The 24,706-nt window shown below is 38.5% G+C and overlaps 1 protein-coding gene across 1 annotated transcript in view; it reads left to right on the plus strand.

Annotated features, from left to right (window-relative positions):
- The first annotated feature begins 2,381 nt into the window (after positions 1-2,381).
- The window catches only part of DDC (dopa decarboxylase), a 70,374-nt gene continuing 48,049 nt past the window's right edge, over positions 2,382-24,706 (plus strand). The window contains exons 1-2 of the mRNA XM_050322378.1: positions 2,382-2,558; positions 22,975-23,211. Coding sequence (XP_050178335.1) covers positions 23,011-23,211 — 201 coding nt within the window. The 5' untranslated portion in view covers positions 2,382-2,558; positions 22,975-23,010. The remainder of the gene's footprint in view (positions 2,559-22,974; positions 23,212-24,706) is intronic.

Here is a 24,706-nt window from a genome sequence, read left to right on the forward strand (position 1 = left end):
AAGACAGCTAGCTAAACAAGGATGAAAGTCATTGAAGGCTTACAAACTTTGCCTCAAAGTATTTACTATCAATTGCTGGAACAAGCGTTTGACCTGCTCTAGAAAACAGTGCTTCAGAGAAGAGCGTGTGCCTGGAAGGGATTTGCATCTTCTTGCTTGTATTCATACCTTCACTAACAAAATCTTAGAAGATGCTGTCCTTGAAAGTATAAGAGAGCAGGAACTCCTATGGCAGGAGCAGAAAGGAAGACTTGGGATGCAGCAGAAATGGAAAAACAGACATGAGGGTCAGAGGAACAATCAAAAATAATAAGACAGTTCGGTCAACTAGAAAGCAAAGAGTGAGGGTAGGATAACAGACATAGATAAACATAGGCAGCTGAGCAGAATACAAAACATTTAATTATGATATTTTTCGATACAAAACTCAAGAGTCATCTGAAGTGTGCAGGGGCCCAGTTCAGGAAAAACAGAAATATTTCGTCACAGACTGCTCATATAATCTCCACCACAAAATGCAGAATGTGGGAAAAGTTCCCATGGGTTCACAAAGGGCTTTAAACATCATGATAGAGAAAACTCAGCTGATAGAATGTTAACTACAAAAATACCATCTTTCACTCTGGAAATCCATTGGTCACATGCCAAAAAGTGCCAAGAGCAGTCTTTAGAGGAAGAATCATTACTTAACAGCCCATATATATGTACATCTTCCCTACATGTCCACTACTAAGTCTTAGGCAGGAGGTAGAGATATTTTTGATCTGATCCAGTGCATGTACCCATGAGAGCTGGCTCAATACAGAAGCAACTGAAGGTAGCACTAATAGTTTAGGAAAGACCAAGAAAACTTGCTCTATAATCAACTGGAGGCTCCCACTGACTGAATTAAGGTTAAGGCTGCCCTTATTGAAACAGCCATGTCAGTATTGAATATGCTTCCTACCCTCCCAGAAATGGGATGCAACAGCTGTCCCTGTGTACCATCCCCCTCTCCAGCCTGCCACTGGGATGGTTTGCTGCAGAAGTGGGGCTACTACAGCACAGTGAAGTCTGTCAGGGCCCTGAAGTTGTTCAAGAGTAGTGTCTGGCTTCATTCAGCCCCAAAACAGGGTGATAAATGACCTGTATTCTAAAATGAGCTCTAAACTGAGAATAGGTACTACTTTCAAGTCTGGAATGGGTATCCTAAAAGTTTTGCATAAGTGGGTATCTCTGGGTATTTCTGTGGGTATATCTATGGGTATTTTCATTCAGCAGTGCACAGGAGTGTGTTGTTGCCCAAGCAGGGAGAGAATGGGAAGAGGCAATCACAAAATCACAGAATTGTTAGTGCTGGAAGGTGGAGATCATCTAGTCCAACCACCCTTCCAAGGCAGGGTCACCTGGAGCAAGTTACACAGGAACGTGTCCAGGTAGGTTTTGAATGTCTCCAGAGAGGGAGACTCCACAACCTCCCTGGGCAGCCTGTTCCAGAGCACTGCCACACTCAACTTAAAGAAGCTCTTCCATATGTTGAGGTGGAACTTGTTGTGTTTTAATTTCTGGCCATTGCTCCTCATCCTGTCACTGGGCACCACCAAAAAGAGTCTGGCGCCATCCTCTTGGCACCCACCTTTGAGATATTTTATATGCATTGATGAGATCAAACGCTGTTGCCCAGCCCGGTTACATCCTGTCCTGGAGGGTGGGTGGGGATCCTGCTGCCGAATAGGCTCCCGGCAACACACATCACGGGGCGCCACGCACGGCCCGGCCTTAAACGTGCGGATCTGGGGCTTTTCCTCGGTTTGGTTTCCTTTGTTTTATGGCGGCACCCTGGGCCTTGTCTCTTGTGAAACTGCTGTAAAACAGCTCTAAGTGTAGGCAGGGTGCGCCCGGCGGGTCGACTGATGCACGTGTCAGTGCTGGCGCATGGATCGCCGTGGGATGCTCGTCCCTTTCCCTACCCCTGCCCCACCAAGGGGAACTCGTCTCCGGTTTGTGAATGTGAGGGTTTCCCCTATAGGCAGTCGGGCAGCCGCTGCCCTGGAATGACTGGCTCTGGGGCGTCCCAAATTGTCCCGCTCGCTTCCTCAGAGGGACCCGTCAGACACCTCCGCTGTGTGGACGTTCTCGTCAGTGCAGCTGCCCGGCCACGGCCCGGCTGAGGCAGGACCTGCCGGCGCTCTTGGCTCGCTCTGTCCCTCTTATCATTGGATTTTACACTTGAGGCTCTGTGAGTAAGTGAAAAGTCCCATGTTCCTCCCATCCCAGTGCATGTGAAATGCCGCTGAATGAGCTCACAGGTTTCCCGTTTTTCCCTTGTTGAGAAAGAACGGCTGATAAAGCTGATGAACACAGGTCTGAACGTGGTTAATGGTTAACCAAAGAGTGCAGGGCGAGCACAGCAGAAGTGAAGACCGGATAGTCACGAGAAAATCCTTATAAATTTCTTGAGTTTAAAATTCCCTAGCCACTTCTGATAACGTCTTCCTCACAGGGTGGGAGACTATAAGAGAACTACAGAAAATACCTGCTTCCAAGGTACCTGGAAAAGGAGTGAAATCTCCAAACAGGTAAGAATAAATTCGATAATGTCTAAAAGTGAAATTGCCTCTGCACTTTCACCAAATAATCTGATCCAACAAGTCCACATAATGTGTTAAGTATTAAGCTAGTCAGCATTCAGAAGTGCAGCATGATATGCTAGATGTAAACCTATTTTAATTGACATGTGCTTTAAGCCAATTTTGTTGAAACATCACAAATTCTTGACTATATTTTGAAATCAGAACTCTGCAATTCACAACATTTTAAAGGGAATCTCTTCTTACCTGCTTCTAAAAATTGACTTGAGGGCACTGCTGGTAAAGCGAAGAAGCCTGGAGGGATGGCAGTAGCTCTGAGTGATGGTACACTGGGCAGTCTTGGAGCTGAATCTCAGCTGTCAAGGTAATTTTATTAACCTTTTCAAATTTGGTCAGGAAAAGAAGTTATTATTTCTTTGAAAATTTAGTTCTCCTAGTCCTGTAACTTTATTTTATTGTAAAAGTGGCATTAGGTTTGTCGTCTTGTAGAGATCCTGTTTATGACACAGGGACTGGAGCCATCCCCATAAATTGACACTACAATTTTATACGGGTCTAAACATGAAACAGGAAAAATTACTTCAGCGTTGGTAGGGTTCAGAGAGCAGGAAGAGAATGAAATTGGAACTACCATTCATAAATATAAAACTGGAAAAGGAAAGGTGGAATAAAACGACAGTTTTTAAAAATTACCATTTACGTTACAGAAATTTACTGTTACGTCAATGGTAAATTAAAGGGGGACAAAAAGATACTCCAACAAAAGTGTGATGAAAACCAAGTTTCCAGTATAACTGTGATACATGCTGAAAGGTTTCCTTAGGTGAGTGACCCTTGAAAGAAGAGCATTCTGGCATTCAAAGTGTGGATCCCCCACCAGTGCATCTCCAGTTCCAGTGAGGAAACTGGAATTTCTTGCAATTTTTCATAAATAGGGGATTTACTGAGACTAAGGTCATGGACTGTGGATTTTTAATTATACAGCTATGTCCTTGCTGCACACATGGTGGAGTGAAACTGTTGCTTCACTGGTAAAACAGAGACTGTCATCTCTCCTGTCTGCCTTGTACTGTGAACACAGTAGAACGAAATAGGACTTGCATATGTAGAAGTTTCATGTGTTCATCTGTTTAAAAGATATTATGGAAGTTCTGACAACAAAGAGGTTGCTGAAACCTCATATTTGGGAGTAAGGAGATGGAATAGGGCAGTTTTCAAAGGGGGCTGCAAGCTGGTGCGATAATCTCGTGAAAATGCAGAAAATTTGAGGTATATTTTGCCTTGCCCCATTGCCAATCAGTTAGCTTCTGCTGAGCACATGTGCAGAGCCAAGGCAAGCTGGTGAGGGGATGGGTAATGGTGGTTGAGATGGTGTGGTGTTACACTGTAATGGAAAGAAAATTTCTAAAGATTGTTTAAAGTTGTCAGAGAGTTTCTTTAAATGGTCAGTTGATCTGCATCCATGGGAAATTTCTTTGTTGCTTCAGCCATCCCTTTAGTATATGTTTCTTACTCTGTACCTTCCATTATACATTAAAAACTGGTCATTTCATTCTTCTGAGGCACAAAAAATGATATATTTTTTCAATCAGAGATAATACCTTGTGTAATCAGCAAAATATATGGCCAACAATATTTCATAATTCCATCACTGGTAAGTGAAAAAAAATTATTCCAACCTGTACAAAAAACCTTATTTCCAGCATATCCTAATCACAATCCTGTTATTCATCTCAAGTAATTCTGTTGCCTCTGCATAGACACAGTCCTCCAGTATTCCTCTGGACAGTGTTCGTGCTGCTTACATGTTTCATCTCCTGGCAAAGATATCTTACCTGTAGCGAACATTTGGAATGCAGCAACTGTCTCATTGCACATTTTTCACCTTCCTTCTTGATCCTGTGTAGATTGTATCTTCATCTCTTCAAAACTAAATAATGAAACAGGAGAAGAAATATTATGGTAAATAATCATTATTTGAAAGGTAAATTGGGATTTTAGTATTGGGTTCTTAGAGAACTGGCAAGAGCATTGTACACTTAAAAGATTGTTCTTACAGTTTACTATTAAATAATAGCATTTTTCTCCCATCTTGAAAGGATGTCTTTGAAAGGAACATTTGGTTTGAAAATTAAAGGAAAGTTTGTTAAGCTTTGTCAAGACGTAATAGAAATTAGTTTTGTCCTTCCAGGTTGTATTTTTTTTAGAGGAATTAGATGATTTTAAGGAGTCAAATGTAGTTTAATGTTGCTATTCTTGTATTATGTCAGACATATTACTTTATTCCTGAATTTATTCTTTACAGTTTCAAAGGCAGACAGTGAGAGAGATTTTGTCTCTAAGAAGATGATGACTGATGTGAGGATTAATGGCAGCACATAATATTTTTTTCATTGATTCTCCATCAGTGAAATGCCATGCTGTAAGTCTCAGTGTAGGAACTTGGGATGATTTGAAGAAAAAGATGTGATGCCAATGCTGTTTAACCTATCCAAGAGTCCATACAGAGGATGTATCTCCCCCTCTGTTACATCCAGCCTATCTCTATAAGCCTGGATATGAAACAGAGAGGTTAGGAAAGTTTTGAAGTGATTTGAACAAAGATAACATGGAAAGGTTTCTGTCACTGAAAGGAGGATAAGGAGAGAGGACATGGGATTCTTCTGATCTTAACACTGGAGTCATCTGAAGCCACAGTAGCAGCAACTGTGCATTCCAGTAGAAGCTGCAATAATAATAGCCCTAAGCCAGCGTTATTATTAGCGTTTCAGAGTTTCAAGCCAATTGTGCCAGACTTAGGTTTGTGACATTCCTTATGTTTCAGAAAAATTTATTTTTTTTTTTTTTTGTATACCAAGTACCGTCTCATTGCTAGGGTAACGTCAGTCTCTGGTGTCAGCATTACTGTCATGTAATTTGGAGTTCAAGGGATACAGCAGCATGTTGAAATGCATAGAAGGAAGCTGCAAAAAGAAAGGGAATAATATCTTCCTGCTTAGTGGATGTGATGTAAATAACAGACTAAATCTGGGGGAAAAAGAGAGCCTAGAAAAAAAACGCACTGTAGCGTATTGTTTAGGAAGGCTATAAATTCAGCATCAGAGTAATGCTAATGTTAAGTTGCTTATAACACTTCCCTCTGTTTTGGCCTCATTTGCACTCAGTTGTGTTGTTGACAAATTGTTTCATTTAAATGAAAAAGACCTCACAGTTTTAGATATTTTCTCTGACACATGACAGTGCAGGTACAGTTAACATGATGTAACATAAAAAGAAACAAGCATCATTACTGTGACTACTTAGTCATGTAAAAAAGCAAGATGGGAAATTACAGAGATACTGCATATGGTGCTTTCTGCTTTTAAAAACAATCTGAGCTCATAAAATTAGAAAGCATCCAGCTAATTGTAGAACCAGGTATATAAATTTCAAGGCAAATACACGTTTCCTGATACATGGGACACTCTGAAGGCTGCTGAAATGAGAGCATGCTGGGGAGATGGCTGGCAGACACCTTTTCAGCTCAGACAATACCCTAAACAAAATGGTCTTTCAGTGGGGCTGATATTGTCCCTTTCTGTGCTGTTTCTTTAAAGGGAGGGAGAGAGAATGAATGCAAAGGATTTAAGAGGAGGTGACATTTCTTTAATGACATCCTGTAGATGCATTATCTCACAGAGACCTTCTTCTTTGTATCTCACTCTGATTAGCACGTGTCTTTGTGCAGTTTTAAAATGCTTGGACAGTTTTCCCTGAAGAAATACATGTGCCTTCCAGCAGCTTTAAATTGCTCTTGATATGTTTGATATCCTTATACATCTGCAAACACATCAGAATCTTATTGAGTTCTTCCTGTGGTAATTATATTTTCTGCAGCTTTAACCGCACATGATGTGAAAAAGTGTTTCTTTCTGTCTGTTTTTAATCTGCTGTCTTTAATTTCCCTGAGTAGTTCCTTTTGGGCTTTTTAAAATTTGAAAAACAGAAAGAAGTTCTTTATCTTCTCCCTTTACTCTTTCATTCCCTTATCCTTTCCTTGGTTTCCCTCATGTTGTTCTGTTTTCAAAGCTAACCAGGCCCACTCATTTGAATCTTCCCTAGAGGAGGGCATAAGTGGCTTTGAAGAGAAATCTTCTCTTACACTTCAGGAGGGCAGTGAAGTCTTTTTGAAAGTGAAAATCTGAGAGAATATTGAATATTCCAGAACTGTTCCAACAATTGATCAAAAGCCCTTAGAATATTTTTCATATAATTCCCTGACTTGTTCTTACTGGATCCAAACTTCTTGTTATTCTTGATCATACTACTTGCTAAACAGAGGTTTTCGTTCAACAGTGCCACCAAGATTGCTTAGACTATGTCCATTAGTTTGACCCTTAAGATGTTTTCCCCCCTTTGTACACTGTGTTACTTCAGAATTAATGTTACTGAGCTTCCTGCAACTCTGTACTGACTGATTCAACGTGTGACATTCCTAGTTCTCCTCCCCAGTTCCTATGGCTGCATTTTTAATAGGAAAAGAAAAAGAGGGGGGAGTGGGATGGGATCGTGGGATGATACCCTTTCACTGCAAGCTTTCATATCTTACTAACAATTTCAAAAGCCCCCGGGTATTGCGGCTTTCATATATTTTAGGCAGCTGGGGTAGAGGAGTCTAAGAGACCGCCTTGGCAGGAACTGCACCCCTAGTGGTGATCTTGATCTATGAGGAAAACCCCTTCATATCACTAAGTTTCCAAAATAATGTGTAAATAAAATTTAGTATTACAATGTAGAATCAGAAAAATACTTGATTGTGAGAGCTTGGAAACTGCTGTACGACTGTACTTAACAGTATTTAATATTAAGGAACAATGATAAAGTGGGGTATACAGTCAAACTTCATAACAAATGTAGATATGGAATTATCATTGCCCAGACATTTAAGTTCTGAAACTAAATAAATTTTTGGGTATACATTCACCTTAATTAAGCTGATTAATTCAAACTAACCAGTTAAGTAATAGAAAGCATTTGTGAATAATAATAATAGCATAAGCATAGCTTTAAGGAATTGTCAAACTCAAACAGAACACATCTCACAACCCAACTAGAGTGCCAGTACAGGCATCCCTAGGCAGTCACCAGCTTAGCAGCAGGGTCATGCCGCAGTTCTGAGTGCCACTGGCTCTGTGGCCTGAGTCAGCAGAAAAAGCAGCAACCTCTAACTGGATGGACATGTTACACCTACTCCCATGGTTTTCCATTTTTGATCTTTTTCTTAGCATTTTAATCTTTTTTCTTATGGCATAATCTTCTGTTTCTTCAGTATTCTTTTTCCTGCAAAGAAATTTATATTTAATGTTGGCATCTGTTTCTAAAATCCTTCTTTTTATCATGTCCTAGAATTTATTTAATGATGTAGTCATACCTTCCTGTTTTTGTTGAGGCTGATGACATACAGCCTTTATTCAGGTGGGTGTGTAAATTCTTGCTTATATATGTTAAACTTTTGTTACAAGATCTTTCCAGACTCTCCTAAGTCTTTTATTTGCTAGTTGCTAACATGACAGGTGCCTCACACACTCTCTCCTGTTTTCTGTTGCCTTGCACATGCCAGAATTTTTTTCTTGGCACTGCTCGCTGAGGCGACGACTTGTCTTCTCATTTGTCTGCCTTGCCAGCTTTTAAATGGGCCCATATTGTGCCATTATCTTTAGATACCTGGAGCCCAGGTACAAAGGTGTTAATTCCCGAGCAAGTATTGCAGGACCACACTCTGAGGCCTGCCACACCTGCCTTGTTGTGCTAGGCTACTGAAAATAACATTTATTATAATGAAAAGTTTGAATTCAAAAAGTAAAACTCAGAGCCTTACAAATGTGTTTCGTGCTAATGAAACATAAGGCACAAAAAATAGAATACATTATTATGATTATATGTAAGTGTAAGGATTCTCTGTAGCTGCATCAGCAGCTCAGCTACTTATAAGGCTGATCTCAAGAATATCTGCCCACGGCACACAACTGTTGTGTGAATTTATGCCCAGGGTTGTTCTTACACCTACCTCTGCCTCCTCCTTTTCGAGGTTATTGATACATGTTTCTATTGTACATCATCGTAATGAGAATGTTCCTGCCTTTGGGTGATTTCCATTCTACCACTATCAGAGAATCTGAGATGCAAACCTATTTTTTGTCTGCTTAATCTTCCTTTTTAAAAAAAAAAAAATAAATTTTTACTATTACAGTAATTTGTTACCATGTTGAAAGTTGTTCTGCTCAGCCCAGTAATTAATTGCCTACTAGTCCTTAAATGACTTCAAGATTGAGTGGTGAAACACTCATTTGCTACTACTGTGGCTTCCTCATGTTTCCTTCCAAGGCTAAAAAAAAAAGTACAAAAATATCGTTTGTTTTTTGCTACAGCTTTTGGTTCATTTTGGAGGTTCCTTTGGCAATGTTTTTCTAATTTTTCAGGAGCACATTTCTTTTCCTTTTGATTTTATATTTCTTAAAAATACATAGTGCCCTTTTGGATCAACAATTTTTGACTTAATACGTCTTTATGAGTAGTCCATTTTAAAGACACATAAATTTGGGCAAAATCTCATATCTGGCAGAGGGAGTTAAGATATTAAAGGTGGTAAGGGAAGTCAGTGTTACTAATCCTACGAAATAAAAAAAAGTTATTACAGATCAGTAAGTACTGTCTACTAGCACCTTCTTTCTCAACTGTTCTTACTTTTCCTACTGTTGAAAATGGCTGTTAAAACCCCACCTTTTGGTTACTGTTTTATTTAGAAAATCATCCCTAAATTGCATGTTTCATTGGTTTTGAAACCTAAAATGATCATGATGTTCTACAGGTTCTTAGTAAACCTATACACTTGTGCTGTTTTACTAGGAAAGGCATATTCACACATCTTTTATTTTTCTTAGCTTGTTCCTAGCATAGGGTTCCATCACAAGTTCTTTTTAAGAACAAGGCTATCAAGGCTATTTGCTGCACATTGCTTTTAAGTATTTCTTTTTCTGCACATACGTTTGGTACATAAATTAAAACAAAAAAAAGTGTGAACAAAGTGTGTGAAGTGAACAAAGGTGTTTGCTGTTCCAAAGCTTTGAATGTTATTACATCGTGTTACTATAATAAAATTTAAAATAAAAAGATTATCACATCTGATACAGCTGACCTTGCTACCAGGTTTTGATTTGTCAGCTTTTTGCGGTCTCTACTGCTCAGCACTATTCCATGTTGGAAGTAAATCCATTAGTTGTTTTCAGAAGAGGATTTTTTTTTAAAAAAAACCCAGTTCCTACAGAATACTGGTAGTTCCTTTAACAACAGAAACCTCTGATAAGTTGTGGAATTGTTTCAAACTTTCTAAGAAGTTACATCAAAATTTGTTGTATTCAAAGCAGTATAAAACATTCTTTTGCTCAAGAAAAGTATCTGTAAAAGGAAACTGAAAGGAGAACAGAATAAATGTAGATGTAGAGGCACCATTTGTTTGAAAAACAGCAGAAGGGTTATCTTTTTAACCAAATAGGAAATTTTATGAATAGAAATGGCTTACGCAATAGATATTTAACAGGACAAACAGAGAGAAGTATGAAATGGGTAGTGCTAGATGATGGAGTGTAACTGAGCTGTAAGCAGAGGAGGTCGTGTCCTCTGCTGTAATTTGTACATCATTCTCTGCTTCACTGCACAGTGCCTCTACACTCCCAGTTCGATCCCAATCACAAAATTCAGCTCATTTTTCCTGGGGAAAAAAAGATAAGTTTAGATGCCTGATGAGGATGTGAATTCAGCTTCACTGTAAGAAAACCCACAGCTCCACCTATCTCTATTCCAAATTCAACAGGCAGAGCCACAGCAAATGTTTTGAGTCTTAACATACAGGTTCTGGATCTCGTTTCCCAGTCTTCTTCCACATACTAGTTGAGGATGCTTCTGGTTACCTTGTCATCACAGTTTTACAACTTGTCTTCCTGGGTAGCAGCAGTAGCAGCCAGCAGAGCTGAAAGCTGCAAAGCTGAGGAGAAGTATATTGTCTTGAGGATCCAGAAATATTGTCGGGCTTTTTGTGACAGCTTGCTATTCTAGGATTGGTAGAAACCAACTTTTCTTTGTAAGTATCCACTGAATGTATAACACTATTTCTCATGGGGTCTTTTTTCAGTGAATAGAAAGCAAGCAGGTTGTGTAATTCATTCCTTGTTTCACATCGCATTGAGGTATTTCCTTTGTCTTAGCAATGTTGCAGGCTTGGAATGTGTTTAATATGCATTGTACTCACAGCTGAAGAATCCTGAGTTAAGCTTTTTTTAGATAGTAAATGAATTACTTCAGTTATTCTTCTTGAAGTTTACAATCACATAAATTGTGGACTACTGACCTGGGTTCTATGAGTTTATTATTGTGGAAGATAAAGTAAATAAATCATAATTTTGATGAAGGATTAGTGTGATTTTACATGCTGAACATACATATTAAGAAAGAAAATTAGCAACCAATGTAAAATATTAACTGCTTTTAAATAATTTACTAATCAGAAAATGTAGACACAGAGCAGCTTTCTTAAGGTTTGCTTCAGTGGGCAACAGGAATAGATTTAGACTGGTGTGTTGTTGAAAGAGAGAAACTGAAAATATCCTCTAGATTCAGCAGAAGCTATAGGCAGGTAAAGTATCTTACTTCATTATATGTTTCAATGTATGTAATGTAAAATGTGGTAGTGATTCTCCTTCCCTAAGCATACTTTCCCACCATTCTGTGTTCCTCTGAGCACTGAAGAAGAGTGAAAAATTACATTTCTAAACCACTTTCTGCTGAAAAAAGTAAAGATGGAAGAGATGTCTCTTAAGACTACACAGATCAAGACCTCTTCTAAATAAAGGAGATAGGGGTTTTTTTTAAGAGTTGGCAGGAAGGAAAAAAACAGAAATCTCAAAATTTCCCAAACTTTCCTAGATTGTCTTTCAGAGAACGATGCAGAATGTCAGACTGATGTAAAGGCAGGTTGCTTCTGGACTGGCAACAACTGACCTCAAAACAAAGAGGTTCCAAATCTGTGCTTCTGACTAGAGAGTTCTGCCAGAGGGAGGTGCTGCCACTTTAAACCTGGCCTAGATTTAGGCTGTTTGGATTCCAAATCCAGCTGGAGCCAAATGTGGTAGCACAAAAAAATAAGCTGAAAGAGAACAACCCTTTCTAGCAAAATATTTTATGGAAAATTCCTCTGAGAACTTACCCAGAATTGCACAGCATATGGCAAAGGGTTGCATCTGTACTTGAAAGCAAGAACTTGAACTAAGGTCTTTGAGCCCAAATGTAATGAATACATTGGACTGTCCTTCTTATTTAACTGCCTATCTCTGCCAGTCACATGTAAATCCCTCCTAAATGAGAGCCTGCCTCTCTTAATGGTAATGTGGAAGCTGTGATTATCTGAGGTGAGGAAGGGAACAAGATCATAAGGAGAACAGATGGCAGGCAGTTCTGAGTGGGGATATGGCTGGCTTCACTGTGGTGAAGCTACCTGCAGCAGCTTAAGCTGTTATCTTTTCTGGCTCACTGTTTTCCCACCTAGCTGGAGATGATTGCCTTTCTTGTGGAGTTGGCAGGAGGGATTGTGTGAACGCTTGGTGGCTCTGTCCCCTAATGCCACAGGGACAGCCAAGTTCTTTTAGGGGTAGAATGAGAATTAGCCCCAGGGTTTTAGTTACAATTAGACATTTGTTTTTATATGAAATACTTACTTTTCAGCATAGTTTATTGTTATCTACAATTTTTAGCATTTCGCGTAGCTTATTCTTGCACAAAGTTTTTATGAATTATTATACTTTCCGTTAAACAAAATTTCTAGTAATGAGTGTAGCTTTCTTACTGTCTAGAGTGTTTAATTACTTACACTTTTAGTCATCTGGACTCTCTGCAGATCATGTCAAACCCTAAGTAATAGATGCATGATACAATAATCATAATCTGGACCCAGCCTTTACCCAAAAGAACATGAGTCACTGCATCTTCAGAGGAAGAAAACAATGGTAGCTGCATCCCAGGCCACTGGGGGATCACAGGTTTTGCTGTCCAGCATCAAGACTTGCAGCTGCTTGATTTTATGGGCAATATCTCACATAATGTAACACTTCTGTGTCCCATAACATCCTGGCAGCAGTGCTTGGTGGGCAGATATTTTTTTCACAGTGCTGCCAGGGAATCTGGCTGTTCTATAATGGGGGTCATGACATCTTAGTGACAACTACGGTGTTGCAAAGGGAAAAAGAGAAGGAGGTGATACATGATTAGCACACATTTTATGGCTGTTTGTCTTAGGAAATGGTGTTGTTAACCATATTACCTCTGGTCAGGAGCAGGTCATATAGGGATCACATGGCTCCAGTGGAAAGCCATCATCTTAGTGTAAATGAAACTTCCTGCACAAGTGTTTGGGATGTGTACATATGTCACTCCCACCTCTGAGGCAAAGACAGTAATCCACAGCAGAGGGTAGCAAACATTACCTTACTTACTGGTTCAGCTGTGAATGTGTGTCTGTGACCAGGGAGACCTGTGCATGTGGCAGGTTCAGTTCCCATTCAGTTCTCCAGAGCTCTAGGTTTTTGATATGTGTGAAGTAATTTCTCTTTCTTGGAGAAAGTCCATGTATTCAGCAAGTTTTATGTTATATTAAGCATAAAGTCTCCAGAAGATTTGTGTTGGTCTCTTCTAGAAAGGTGCATGTGTTAGCACAGACTGAAGGAGAGCCAAAGACACCTTTGCAGCGAAGCTGACAGAATGATCCCTTGCCATAGTATTTCCTGTAATCTAAGAAAACTGGATACCAACATGCTCTTTATGGGGAGACTCTAGTGATGTTCTCATCCTATAAAGAATGACTCAACGCTTATACTGGTGACATGCTCTTCCAAGCTTATTGCATAGGGCATGGTAGTGCATGGCCGTCGTGACAAGGCATTAATCACAGTCAGTGACAAAATGTCTTTTTGACTAAGTGTTATGTGTTCTTTGATATCTTTGCAAAGTGTGATCTAAACCAATCGCTTGCATAAGAACAAGTGCTGCATTATGTTCCCCTTGTATCTCAAGCCATCTTTGTTCCTCGTGCCTCATCTGGGTCTGTCCTTTCATCCACACAATGGACTATTCCATTCATAAACTGCTATAACTTGCTTTTCTAACGTGAGGTCTTCATAGCACATTTAAGCCCTGACAGCAGTTCATCTATCAGCCACAGCTTCTGTGAGGCTCACAGTAGTCAGTGCTTGAGAAAATTCTCTCCGCGAGCAATACAGGGCTGGACGAGTGCCCTGGCAGTGCCTACGCCTCTAGGTAAGCACATCTTCTCAGCTCACAGAAGAAGCTATTCCTATCTCTTTATTGGAAGAGTCTGCCTGCTGTGATTGCAGCCTGCTCTCACTGTCTCTGAAACTCTTCACAGCCTGTCAGTTTTTCTGTTGACACTTTTTCAGTTCATCACAACCTCTCTCTTTTCGGTAGGCTGGCTTCCATAAGAGTTATGTGCTCAGGCTGCCTCGAACCAGCAAGTGGTACATTAACTCCTCTGAAGCTGTGTGTTTCAGTCTGTGTCCATGTTCACTTCGTTAGCAGTTCCTTTTTATCCTTCTTTGGTTTACCTTCACATGTTCACACAGACAGCAATAGGAACTGAACAGGGAAAACAAGTCACACATAAAATATTCATGAAAGAGAGGATAGTTACTTTCCCAGTTTGTCAGCACTGTCTGAGATTCATCTCCTGGCTAATCTGTCGCAAAGTCTACTTATGTTCTGCAGGAGACTTAGGTTTTATCTTCATACGTTGCAAGTAATCCATCTATTTGTGTCTGAAGGCTTTATTTGATTCTTACTTTCTTCCAAAGGAAATGCACCCTTTGTTTTATTCAGAAAATTGTTAGTTGCACATTTTGGTTAAAACATTCTCCTCTGTCTTGTCTCATCTTTATGGCTTATGCAGATTTGGACCTTGTTTATGGAACATATAAGGACTTGTCATTCCAGTACATCTGAGTGACCCTCAAGGTTTTTTTTTTTTCTTTCTTTTACCTTTTTGTAGATAACTTTCTTTTTCATTACTGGGGCAGGGGGGAAGGCAAAGATGGGGCTCTACTACTGTTCTCTCTTTGAAGGAACAACAGCAAGGAGAACAGGAAAAAAAGGCCTTCAGCCTCCAAATAGCATCCCTGCACTACAGATAAACCATATATTAAGCAACAAACCAGTGTTTTTTCTTGTGCTTAGGCAACAGTGACTGTTCCTTTTACACCAACTGTGGAAAACAGGCACAAACATTGTGCTAGTATGATTTCTAATGAATTGTTTAAAATTATTTTCTCAATATTTAAAGTATTGATGATATCTGGGTCAATTATAAGCCCTTCATGTTATAGCTTAGAACAGGTTTATTCAAATAATGTTAGGCTCAGTGAACTACAGTACAAACACACCTTGATCAAATTCAGTAACTAGAGTCACACCAGGAGGCTAACATAAGTGTCAGGCTATTCAGGTGAGAAAAAATAAAGTCGGGAGTAAAATCATCTAATTGTGACTGGACTGAAATCCTGGGAAAACTGCCTTTTCATTTCTAATCTTCATTGTACAATAGTGGAAGAGGTAAAACCTATTAGAAAGTGGGTACAACTTCCATTGCTTTGATCCATGTCTTTGCACTTGGACTGACAATGGGACTGCAAAGTCATTGATAACACATTGTTTGCATCGTTTTCCGGTGCTGTGCTGAAGCCTCCTGTTCAAACACATTATCTCTCCCACCTTGTTTGCAAACCAAAGGGTTCAGCAATGGTAAGAAATTGATACCATTACTGCATGGGTACAGTATTGTTATATATCATCATCAGGGTGACATACCTCCATGTGCAAAAAACATATTGAAGCTTGTCTCTTGTTAGGTGTGAATAATGCAGTCTGTTAGTTGCTTATCAACAAGCCCTGGCCTTTAAACCTTTTGGGATCATCTGTTATTTCTCACACAGTTCTGTCTTGAATTTTGAAACAGTTTGGCAGTAAAGGGGAGATCTCTATTCATTGTGTTTCAGCAGTAAAAGAAGTTATTTTCTGTGAAAGAGCCTGAAGCCCTTCAGCATACTGAAGGGTCTGGAGAAAATTCATAGGGCCACATCAGGTCTGACTTAGCCAGCACCTGTGACAGAAAACTTTGTGATCTTGCTTTTGTCCGCTACAGAAAGATTCTGTTAAGCAAAAATTTGTGTATTGCCAATAGTTGATGATGAGAATTATGACAGTAGTAGGAGTCAGAAGAATTACTAGAATTGTAGAGAGACATGGAAAATGCTTTTTAGAAGGGCATTTAATTTCCCTTTTCCAGCTTGCCAGTTGTATATCTCACACTTTGTTTCCTTTTTCTTCCTGAGGAATTAAAAAAAAAAAAAAAAAGTGATTGTTGTCTGTTCACAGGAAGCTTTACAGGTACAGCAGAGAAATAAAAACATATCAGATGACTTTGAGGTGGTATTTCAACATTGGTAAAACCACCATTTTAGTACTCCAATCTTAATTTTAGTTTCCGTTTTTAATTTCCTTTGAAAATTATTTAGCTTGTGCAAGCCATTTAGGTGAAACATTAAAGTGAGATTTCAGTTATCTTTAAGTTTACTAGAGACATCTTCCGTTTCTGCATCTTTTATACCCTTACAACAAATTTTGAATTTTCAGCCTTTTCAGTCAAATTCAGGGATAAAGAAAAAATAGAAGTATCCAAAACACTTGTTTTTTTTATGGGGTCCCAATATGTCAAGGCTGTAACTCTGCACATTCAGGAGTTGCATTTGCTCTGGAAAAAAAAAAAAAAGAGAGAGTCAACAGCAACTGACTCTGGGATTTCTGGATGCTTTTCAAGATCGTAGACAAATCATTACAGCAGCCAACCTGGGCACTGAAAATGCAAGTCAGATCACAGAATAATATCTAGCACAAGCAGCACAGTGGAAACAGCAAGTTGACCTGTGGAATTTAGGTCCTGTTTTTATTTTGAATAGACTCTTCCAGAATTGTAGTGGAGTTGTATTTGTTCTTATAACATTATAAGAGCAAACACAGCCACAAGAGTTTTAAAATATATAACAGCCTGGACTTCTTTGTCCTTCACAAAAAGGTTGGCTCTAATACTGGAGGCTGATGTAGGAGCAGTGACTGTCTCAAATCTGCGACACTACCTGGCTATAAGCTGTTCAGGATTATGAAATGCTGATAGTATTTTTTCTTTTTTTTAATTAACTTGAACTGCATAAAAATGACAGGAAGTTATCTGGATTCATCTAGGAAAGAAGTCATCGTAAAACTTTTAGAATAGGAAAACGAATCTTGAACACTTAGTATTGCTTCACATATGATGGAAGAGTGAAACTGAAAGAAGTTGGATGAAAGCATATCCAGTGATGTTAATTCCACATATATACCTGTTCAAAATTAGCAGTCCCTTGAGTGGTGTTTCAATCATATCTGGCTTTGTTTCCTGGAAATAATGTTTCACAAAGTGGATCAAAGCACTCGTTCTTACAGCAGCAGCCTCGACAGAAACGTCCTGGAGTGTGTAACACAGAGCGGGCGCGTGTGATCACTCACTGTTAATGAACTCAGACTTGTTAATGGAGTCCCTGGAAGAAAGCACACACCACTCCATAGTTAAGCAGGCAGTGGCCGCTTCTCGGTCAGATCCATCTGCCTTTCGGTGGCTTTTTTTGCTAAGTATATTTTGGAGGAGGTGTGGGAGGAGGGAGAGATGCTGCTGCTGCACGTTCAATGCAAAGCCCTTCGCTCTGATAGGCTGAAGGAACATGGGTACTCTGCCTATATATGCAGGCAACTGCATCCTCTCGACTTTATAGCTGTCACAGAGGAGCAAAGAAAGACAGTGAGAAAGACAGAGGAGAAGGAAAAAACAACTCACTGTAAGTAACAGTCTTTGTCCTTAAGGGTTTGTAGTTATGAAATTCAAGTAGATGCATTTGGATTAATGCAACAATTGGTTACTCAGCTCAGCTAATAAACAGCCAGCTTGTGTTATTTTAGAGATAGTGACAAAAATAAAAGCATTTATTTTTAATCTAAGTTTGCACAATGTATTGTGTACCTCTCATTTTGATTTTGCTTATTTTTTACATCTGCTGTATGTCAGCTACAACTTCTTATATACAATTGTGCAGAATCCCATGTATCCAAAAAGTTTGTATCTTGCCTTTTCAAATACAGGAGTGCTTGCAATAACCAAGTAGACCTTGAGAAATTATCTGCCAATTATTTTGAATAATAAAATTTCAAGATAAATGAAACAAATAACTTTTTAGGATGAGGTTTTCCTCAGAAATAACCCTTTCCTGTCACTATAGTAAGACTCCAGAAGGGAAAATTATGAACTTGCAGACTGTGTGCTAGTGACAGCAGTGGATACAGTCAGCAACTTCTAACTGGCAAATGTAATTTTTAAAATAAAATGTGAGGACTCTTAACAGATATTCCTAATTCTTGGCTTTCACAAAGGTAGAAGTACAGAGTAAATCCAGTTCCTTTGTTACTCATGCTGAAATAAAATTCATCCTGCAGTCCTTTTTCAGGCAATATCCCATTGCCAACAGTGGAAGTTTAGCTTAACAGTAGCAACAGCTGCAAAAACCTTCAGTTGAGTTCAGTAGCAGGAAGTTCTCACAGCTTCAGTGGTGTCACTGTAGCACCACAAGCCTTTAAATTACATTTTGTTCTGCAACAATTATTTGGCAGAATAGAAAATGCGCTTTTCTCATTTATTGGAAAGATACACAGTTATTACTTTTTTTTGTGCAAATACAGTTATCAGTTTTAGGTGCTATTAATGTGTCTATGTGTTCTTCCTGTCTGTATTTAATAAAAGGAGCTGCTAAAAGATTTTATTATGTTAGCTGTTATTTATTTTACTTTGATGAACTGGAGAACAAACACACATAAAATTGTAATGTATCAAATATACCTCTCTCTTCATTTGTTCTCCTATTCTCTCTTATTTCTCCTTTTTCATCTTTTTTTTTTTTTTTTTCCTCATAACAAATTTCTTGGTAGCATTTAGATGTCTTTTACATTTCTGTTTAGTAAATACAACCCTCCCCCCCCCCAACAAACAGATCCTAAAATTATAGACCTTTTAACAGAAATATTGAAAAAGCTGAATTTATCAACATAATATTATACCTATAAATGTATTTAATAATTAATTGTGTGTAAACGGCTCATTTGTATGGTTCAGTTTCAAATAAAGCAGAAAACTGCAAGTGAACATATGCAATCTGAAGGCTAACAACAATTTTCGGTAATTCCATTGAAAAAAGATGTGGCTATATTCTAATTTCAGTTCACTGAGGTAGAAGGAGTAGTTGAAACAAAGCAGCAAGGGATATGTCAACTTTAGATTGTGTAGTGTACTTATCCTCTGACAAATTACAGCAAAACCAAAGACCTAAGAGTTTATATATGAATGAATAATACTAAAAAAGATACATTGATATAATTTAAGGTTAACGGGATTGTTCTTGTTTTTACCTGCAGTTTAGAGCAGAGCTCAATCTTCTTCAGTAACGTAGGATTTGATCCGAAGTATGCAGTGGTGACAAGACCCATTGATTCTTGCTGGGAACAAAAATACTCAGACATAATGTATGCTTGGTAAAATTGTATTTTATCACTCAGAGTGAGGCTGTCAATGACTTTGCATACAGACTGTTTACAATGTGGTAGAGGTTGATAATTAGGCAGGGTGCTTCCTGAGAAGCTGTGCTCTCCTCGCTTGGGGTTCAACTGGCAGATCCTGAATATGCTGAAATTCATCCTGGGAGGTGTGAGATCTCTGGAAGCGTGGAGCACTCCTCACTCTTTAGGAGCCTACAAGAAGATAGACTACTATTAAAAACTTTGGAGAGAGGCTTGATTTCTCTGAAATTTCTATTTAGTGTTGGAAACTTGGTCTTCATTATTTTGCAGTTTAAGTTCCTTTGACCTAAGTGGATGTTTTGAGTGCACACAGACTGTAACACTCATCCCTTCAGAAAATAAGGATTCTCTCAAACAGTGTTTTCAGCCCTAAGGGCTGAGTTGTCTGAGGTATTTTGCTCCTTAGAAAATCACATTCTGTATTTTTAAAATATAGTGGCATAAAGGGAAGGTCTCCATGCACTGTGTTTTGCATTGTTCATGTGCTGAATATGCATGCAGGAGGTGGAAATATTTGGTACTGGTAGAGAGGTGAAGTAGTTTGTACTTTGAGAGTATTAACTGGTAAGCATTGCAACTGTCTACTGGATGTGGCTTCCATAGCAAGTAGTAATTTCAAGCATATGAAGTGAGATCTATAGTGAACAGTTCAGGAAGAGAATAAAAATAGGGATGAGTGTGTAAGTGGGTCTTGTCACTCAGAGAAGAGATGTAAAATAGGAGGTGAAAAGGGTGACCACTGTGTTCCTGCAAGGAGCATGCCTTCACAGTTTCCCCATGAGATATGTATATTACAGTAGGTAAGGAATTTTCAGGCAAGGACTTTTAGGGAAGAAGATTCATGGATACAAAAAAAATAGATTTTTAATTTCTTAGTATTGCCTTTGGGGGGAAGAAGAATGGAATACTCTGCTTCAAATTGAAGCAGATTGATATATTTCACTGGATCAAACTGAATTCTAAGTACATTTGAGGTTAAGTAAATACTAGTTTGTAACAATTTATAGCACTGCAACCACTGTAGCGTATTTATGATGGCAAGGTTCCCATTCTTTATGCTTAAGCTTCCTGGTTCAGTTAAAAACAATGAGTTTCCCCTGTAATTTAATTATTTATCCTGAATTTTAAGAATGCTATTGCAACAGTGATTTATGACAGAAGCAGTGCAGATGAAACAATGCTAGGATGAGCCAATGGACCTCCAGTTCTTGGGAAGAAATATAATTAGCAAATAGCAAACAAGATCTCAGTGATTATCTAAAATGTGCAGTTTGTCAAATTGGGTTGACAAATTTCACTTCCAGTTCAGTATCAATTTCATTGATAGGGCAAAACCACAGAATGTGTACCTGATGTTTAGATACAAATTGTATTTGCTTATCTTGATACCTGAAAAGAACTTTGTCCAAACTTCTAATAATAAAAATGACAATAATTATATCAGCACACAGTATATGGCAACAAGGTGATGTAAACATTATTTGTAATACAAATAAGGTTTTTATGTTAAATGATGCCCTATGTTTGATTACTATGAAGTAAATCTAGAGAGTACTATAGTGACTATTCTTCCATATGCTTACCTATCTTGACATTGTACTTGTGGTTCACTGGATCCACAAATATGGAATGAGATACTCAGATGAACTGATCCATGTGTAAAAGTCTGTAGGAATGATTATAACACCTTGGTGAGCAACAGTAGTGCTGGAAACACCAATCCTCGAGTTGTGAGTCAGTTCAGTGTCAGGCATCTCCCACTAATTTGTCAGTTGTGTGTTAAATTTCATCTCTGAAACCAGAGGAAAAAAAAAAAAAGATTACCTTGTAGAAGTTCTTTAGAGCAGTTATAGCAATGAACCCATGCATGAAGTAGCATAAAAAAAATAAAACCAGCATAAATTAAGGGTTAAGTTAGAGATATTGAAAAATAAGTGCAATAGTACAATATTTAGATTTCTTCTGGCAAAAACATCTAAACCAAAGAACTGAGCCTTGGGGTGTAATTAGGTTGCTGCCACAGAGATGCACATTGATTGCTGCAGTTCATGTGGAACTGTGAACAGAGATGTGTCAAATGAAAATGCACATAAGATTTGGGAGGTATTGAAGAAATGGAATCATCCTAATTTTAAGGAGTAGAAGCAAAACTACTCCCTTAAACAGAATCTTTCAAAAGGGAGATGACACACAAAGCTGCCCACCGGACTCCTCTGAGGACCGTAATGACTACTGGCAATGTGTTTCCAGCAACTTAGTAGCAAGGTCTGAGAAAGGTCCTAATACCCTTTTCAGAAAGGCGTAGACAAAGTCAAATAATCACATTCATAATAGTTAAGGAGAGTAACATAACTCTAGTAAAATAGCAACAAGAACAGCTATTCTCCGGGGAGTCTTGAAGTCCCTACTGTGCAGATCCTTGCTTTCCCGAGTGGTTAGTGACCTCCAGCAGCACCCGGCCTTCTTAAATAGCGGCAGCAGCAGCTGCTCCACACAAATCCCAGATCCTCAATTTGTAGCAGCTGAGATATCTCTAGGACTGTGTTTATCAATGATGTCTTTCTTTTGTGATGCTACAGAACTGGTTCAAATATAATAAAGTCCAGAGGGATCTCTTTTCTCAAAGTGATGTCCTCAGTTATAAATCTTTAGCACCAATATTTGATATCTGAAAAATTGTATCTTAATTACCAAATATTCACATTGTACTTACAGTAATTATTTCTTTAAAAAGTGAAGAACTGAATGTATGGGAACTAAGCACAGTAATTTCTTGGCACCAGCAGTGAGTGTCCTTGTTTCACTTGCTAGTTTTCTTACTACCTCCCAAGAAACAGTACTATTCAATCTGAGAGCATTAAGACTCTGGACACTTTTTAGGCACTGTGGTCTCAACTTTCACCAAGTACTCAATGCAGAGAAACATAGAGTAAAAAATTTGGGTAGGCCAGGGTGTCGGGAGCAGGCACCCTAATGTTGTGAATTTATGTTTGCAAAGCACTTTGCAGGAGAACTCCAGCTCATTTTAGCTGAGCCGTATATCACCTTGGGTGTGCTCACACAGTCTCTGCCTATTTCAGAGCACATCTGGAGCTCCAGCCCAACATCTTGGAAATATGGACAGCCCCAGAGAGCTTCTTCACATCCTCCTGCAAAATGCAGTACAGATCAACTCGAAGTGAATTCTAATTAAAACCTCTTTAAGAGATAAGGTTTAGTAGGTAACACAGCATGTGCATTTATAGTGAAAGAGTAAAGAAGCTAAATCTTGAGGCAAGACAGGGGTCAAGAAGCAGATAAAATGACAGAGTGACACAGTGGATCACTGCAATAGCTGTGATTATTATAGCTTGTTATTACAGATTATAATAGAGACACACAGCATGCTATTTTCTTAGACCTTTTCTTTATAAGGCAGGAGAAAGTAGATTATGTGTTACTTAACAGTGCCACATCCTTGTATCAACCAGCAGCCATAGGGATTAAATCTGTGATTTCGAGACTTCATCAATGTGCTTCTACTGTTCTTCTGTCTATCTATATTAAGGTAATCTACATCATGACCATATGAGTCATCCTATAAATCATATGAATAACATGTTTAAAGCTAGTAAAATTTTCTTTTAAAAATTACTTTCTTTTCTCTTTTTTTTTTTAGTGTTTTTCTGATAATAAGCCCTAAACTCTGATACCCATGGATGCTGCAGAATTCCGCAAGAGAGGGAAGGAGATGGTGGACTATGTTGCAGATTACCTGGAGAAGATAGATAAAAGACAGGTCTTCCCAGATGTGGAACCAGGATACCTAAGGCCCCTCATCGCAGACTGTGCACCCCAGGAGCCTGAGAGCTTTGAGGATATCTTTAAAGACATTGAGAAGATCATTATGCCAGGGGTAAGAAAAACAGATCTGTAGTGTAATCTTCAATATTGCATTTAGGTTTTCACAGACTTTAGAGAAAGTGTGGGTTGAAGGCTGTGCAGCTAAATCTTACCAATGTTAAGTACCCAAACTTAAACTTTTAGAAAGCAGGAGTCTGCTTTACATGTTAAATATGATCTCACGCTTTACACAACTAATGTCTTCTGTTCTTCCTAGAAATAATTAAGTAATTCTTTTCCTTCAAGCAAGGCTTACTTTTGGAAATAATCCCCTTTCCTCCCTTCAACTGGTTAAGGCAAAGCTTTATAAGTTTCAATTTCATGTGATATTTTTGCTACTCTCATAGCACAGTAAATATTTTACAAAATGGTATTTTTATTAGTCTGCTGTGCCTAAAGTGTTCTTTCAAGCTGATCTTTAAATGTTAAAATTGTCTTAGGAGACTTCTTTTTATTACAGAGTTGACTAGAAAGGATTCTCCCCAATACTTGTTCTGTTGACTTTTGCTCTCTGTGCTCTAAATGTCAGCTTCTTCTAGTACCTTGTAAGGCAGATGGCCACTACCTAAATATTTGTCCCTGGATAGGTTAGTATTGGACAGCAGTGCAGAACAAAGCATCTGGCATTTGCCTAAGTCTGAACCTTTTTTTTTTTTCTCATCGTATACTTTTTTTATTTTAGATATATGCTTGTCTTCTAAGATCTCTAAGTAGCTTGAAGAGGACTGAGTTATAAGTAAATGTTAATAAGGAATCTCTCCTTTGGATCTCTGCAATAGCTACCTTGGGTTACTTCTCTAGGTATAGCTAGGTGATACAACTGTGATGTGAGTGGACATCACAATCTCCAAATGTGTTTAGTCAATGTACTGTAATACCAATTCCTTTTCATTGACCAGTGAAAATATTTGATATTCAAGATGACTTTATCTTGTTTCCCTTGGAGCCAGTCCTGCTGTCCTTTAGCAGGCAAAAGCTTCACTGAAGTCAATTGAAATCTCTCCACTCTTTTCCAAGATTTGTGGATGAAGTCTTAAATCCAACAGAGTTAAATCAGTACAGATTAGATAAGAGAATTATGTCCAACACATACAAATACTTTAACTGCTGCTCATAGATGTGATTGCCTTTTCATTGTAGGAAAATGGTAATGACTGTGAATTAGAACAGAAAACACTTTACTTTGAACACTTAAGAACATTCAATAAAATAATGCCAGATTAAAAAAATAAGAGATGAATCATTTGAGAATAGAAAGTGAGACACTGAATTCCAATTATGTCATCAATATGTCATGTTCCCTCTTAACTTGATTTATGCTTGATATTTACATGCCCTGCAAACAAATTTCCTTTTACAAAATGATACATTCTGAAGAAGAAATTTTCTAACCAAAATCTTTCCACTGTGAAACGTTATTGTTAGTGATGCAAAGAGCACAGGTACAAAAATCCCAGTTCTTATAGTAACTCTGATTCTGCCTGTGTTGTTTTTACAAAATTCTGAAG

This window comes from Myiozetetes cayanensis, unplaced genomic scaffold (assembly GCF_022539395.1).
Source record: "Myiozetetes cayanensis isolate MyiCay16 unplaced genomic scaffold, myiCay2020 scf1, whole genome shotgun sequence".
Taxonomy (NCBI): Eukaryota; Metazoa; Chordata; class Aves; order Passeriformes; family Tyrannidae; genus Myiozetetes; species Myiozetetes cayanensis.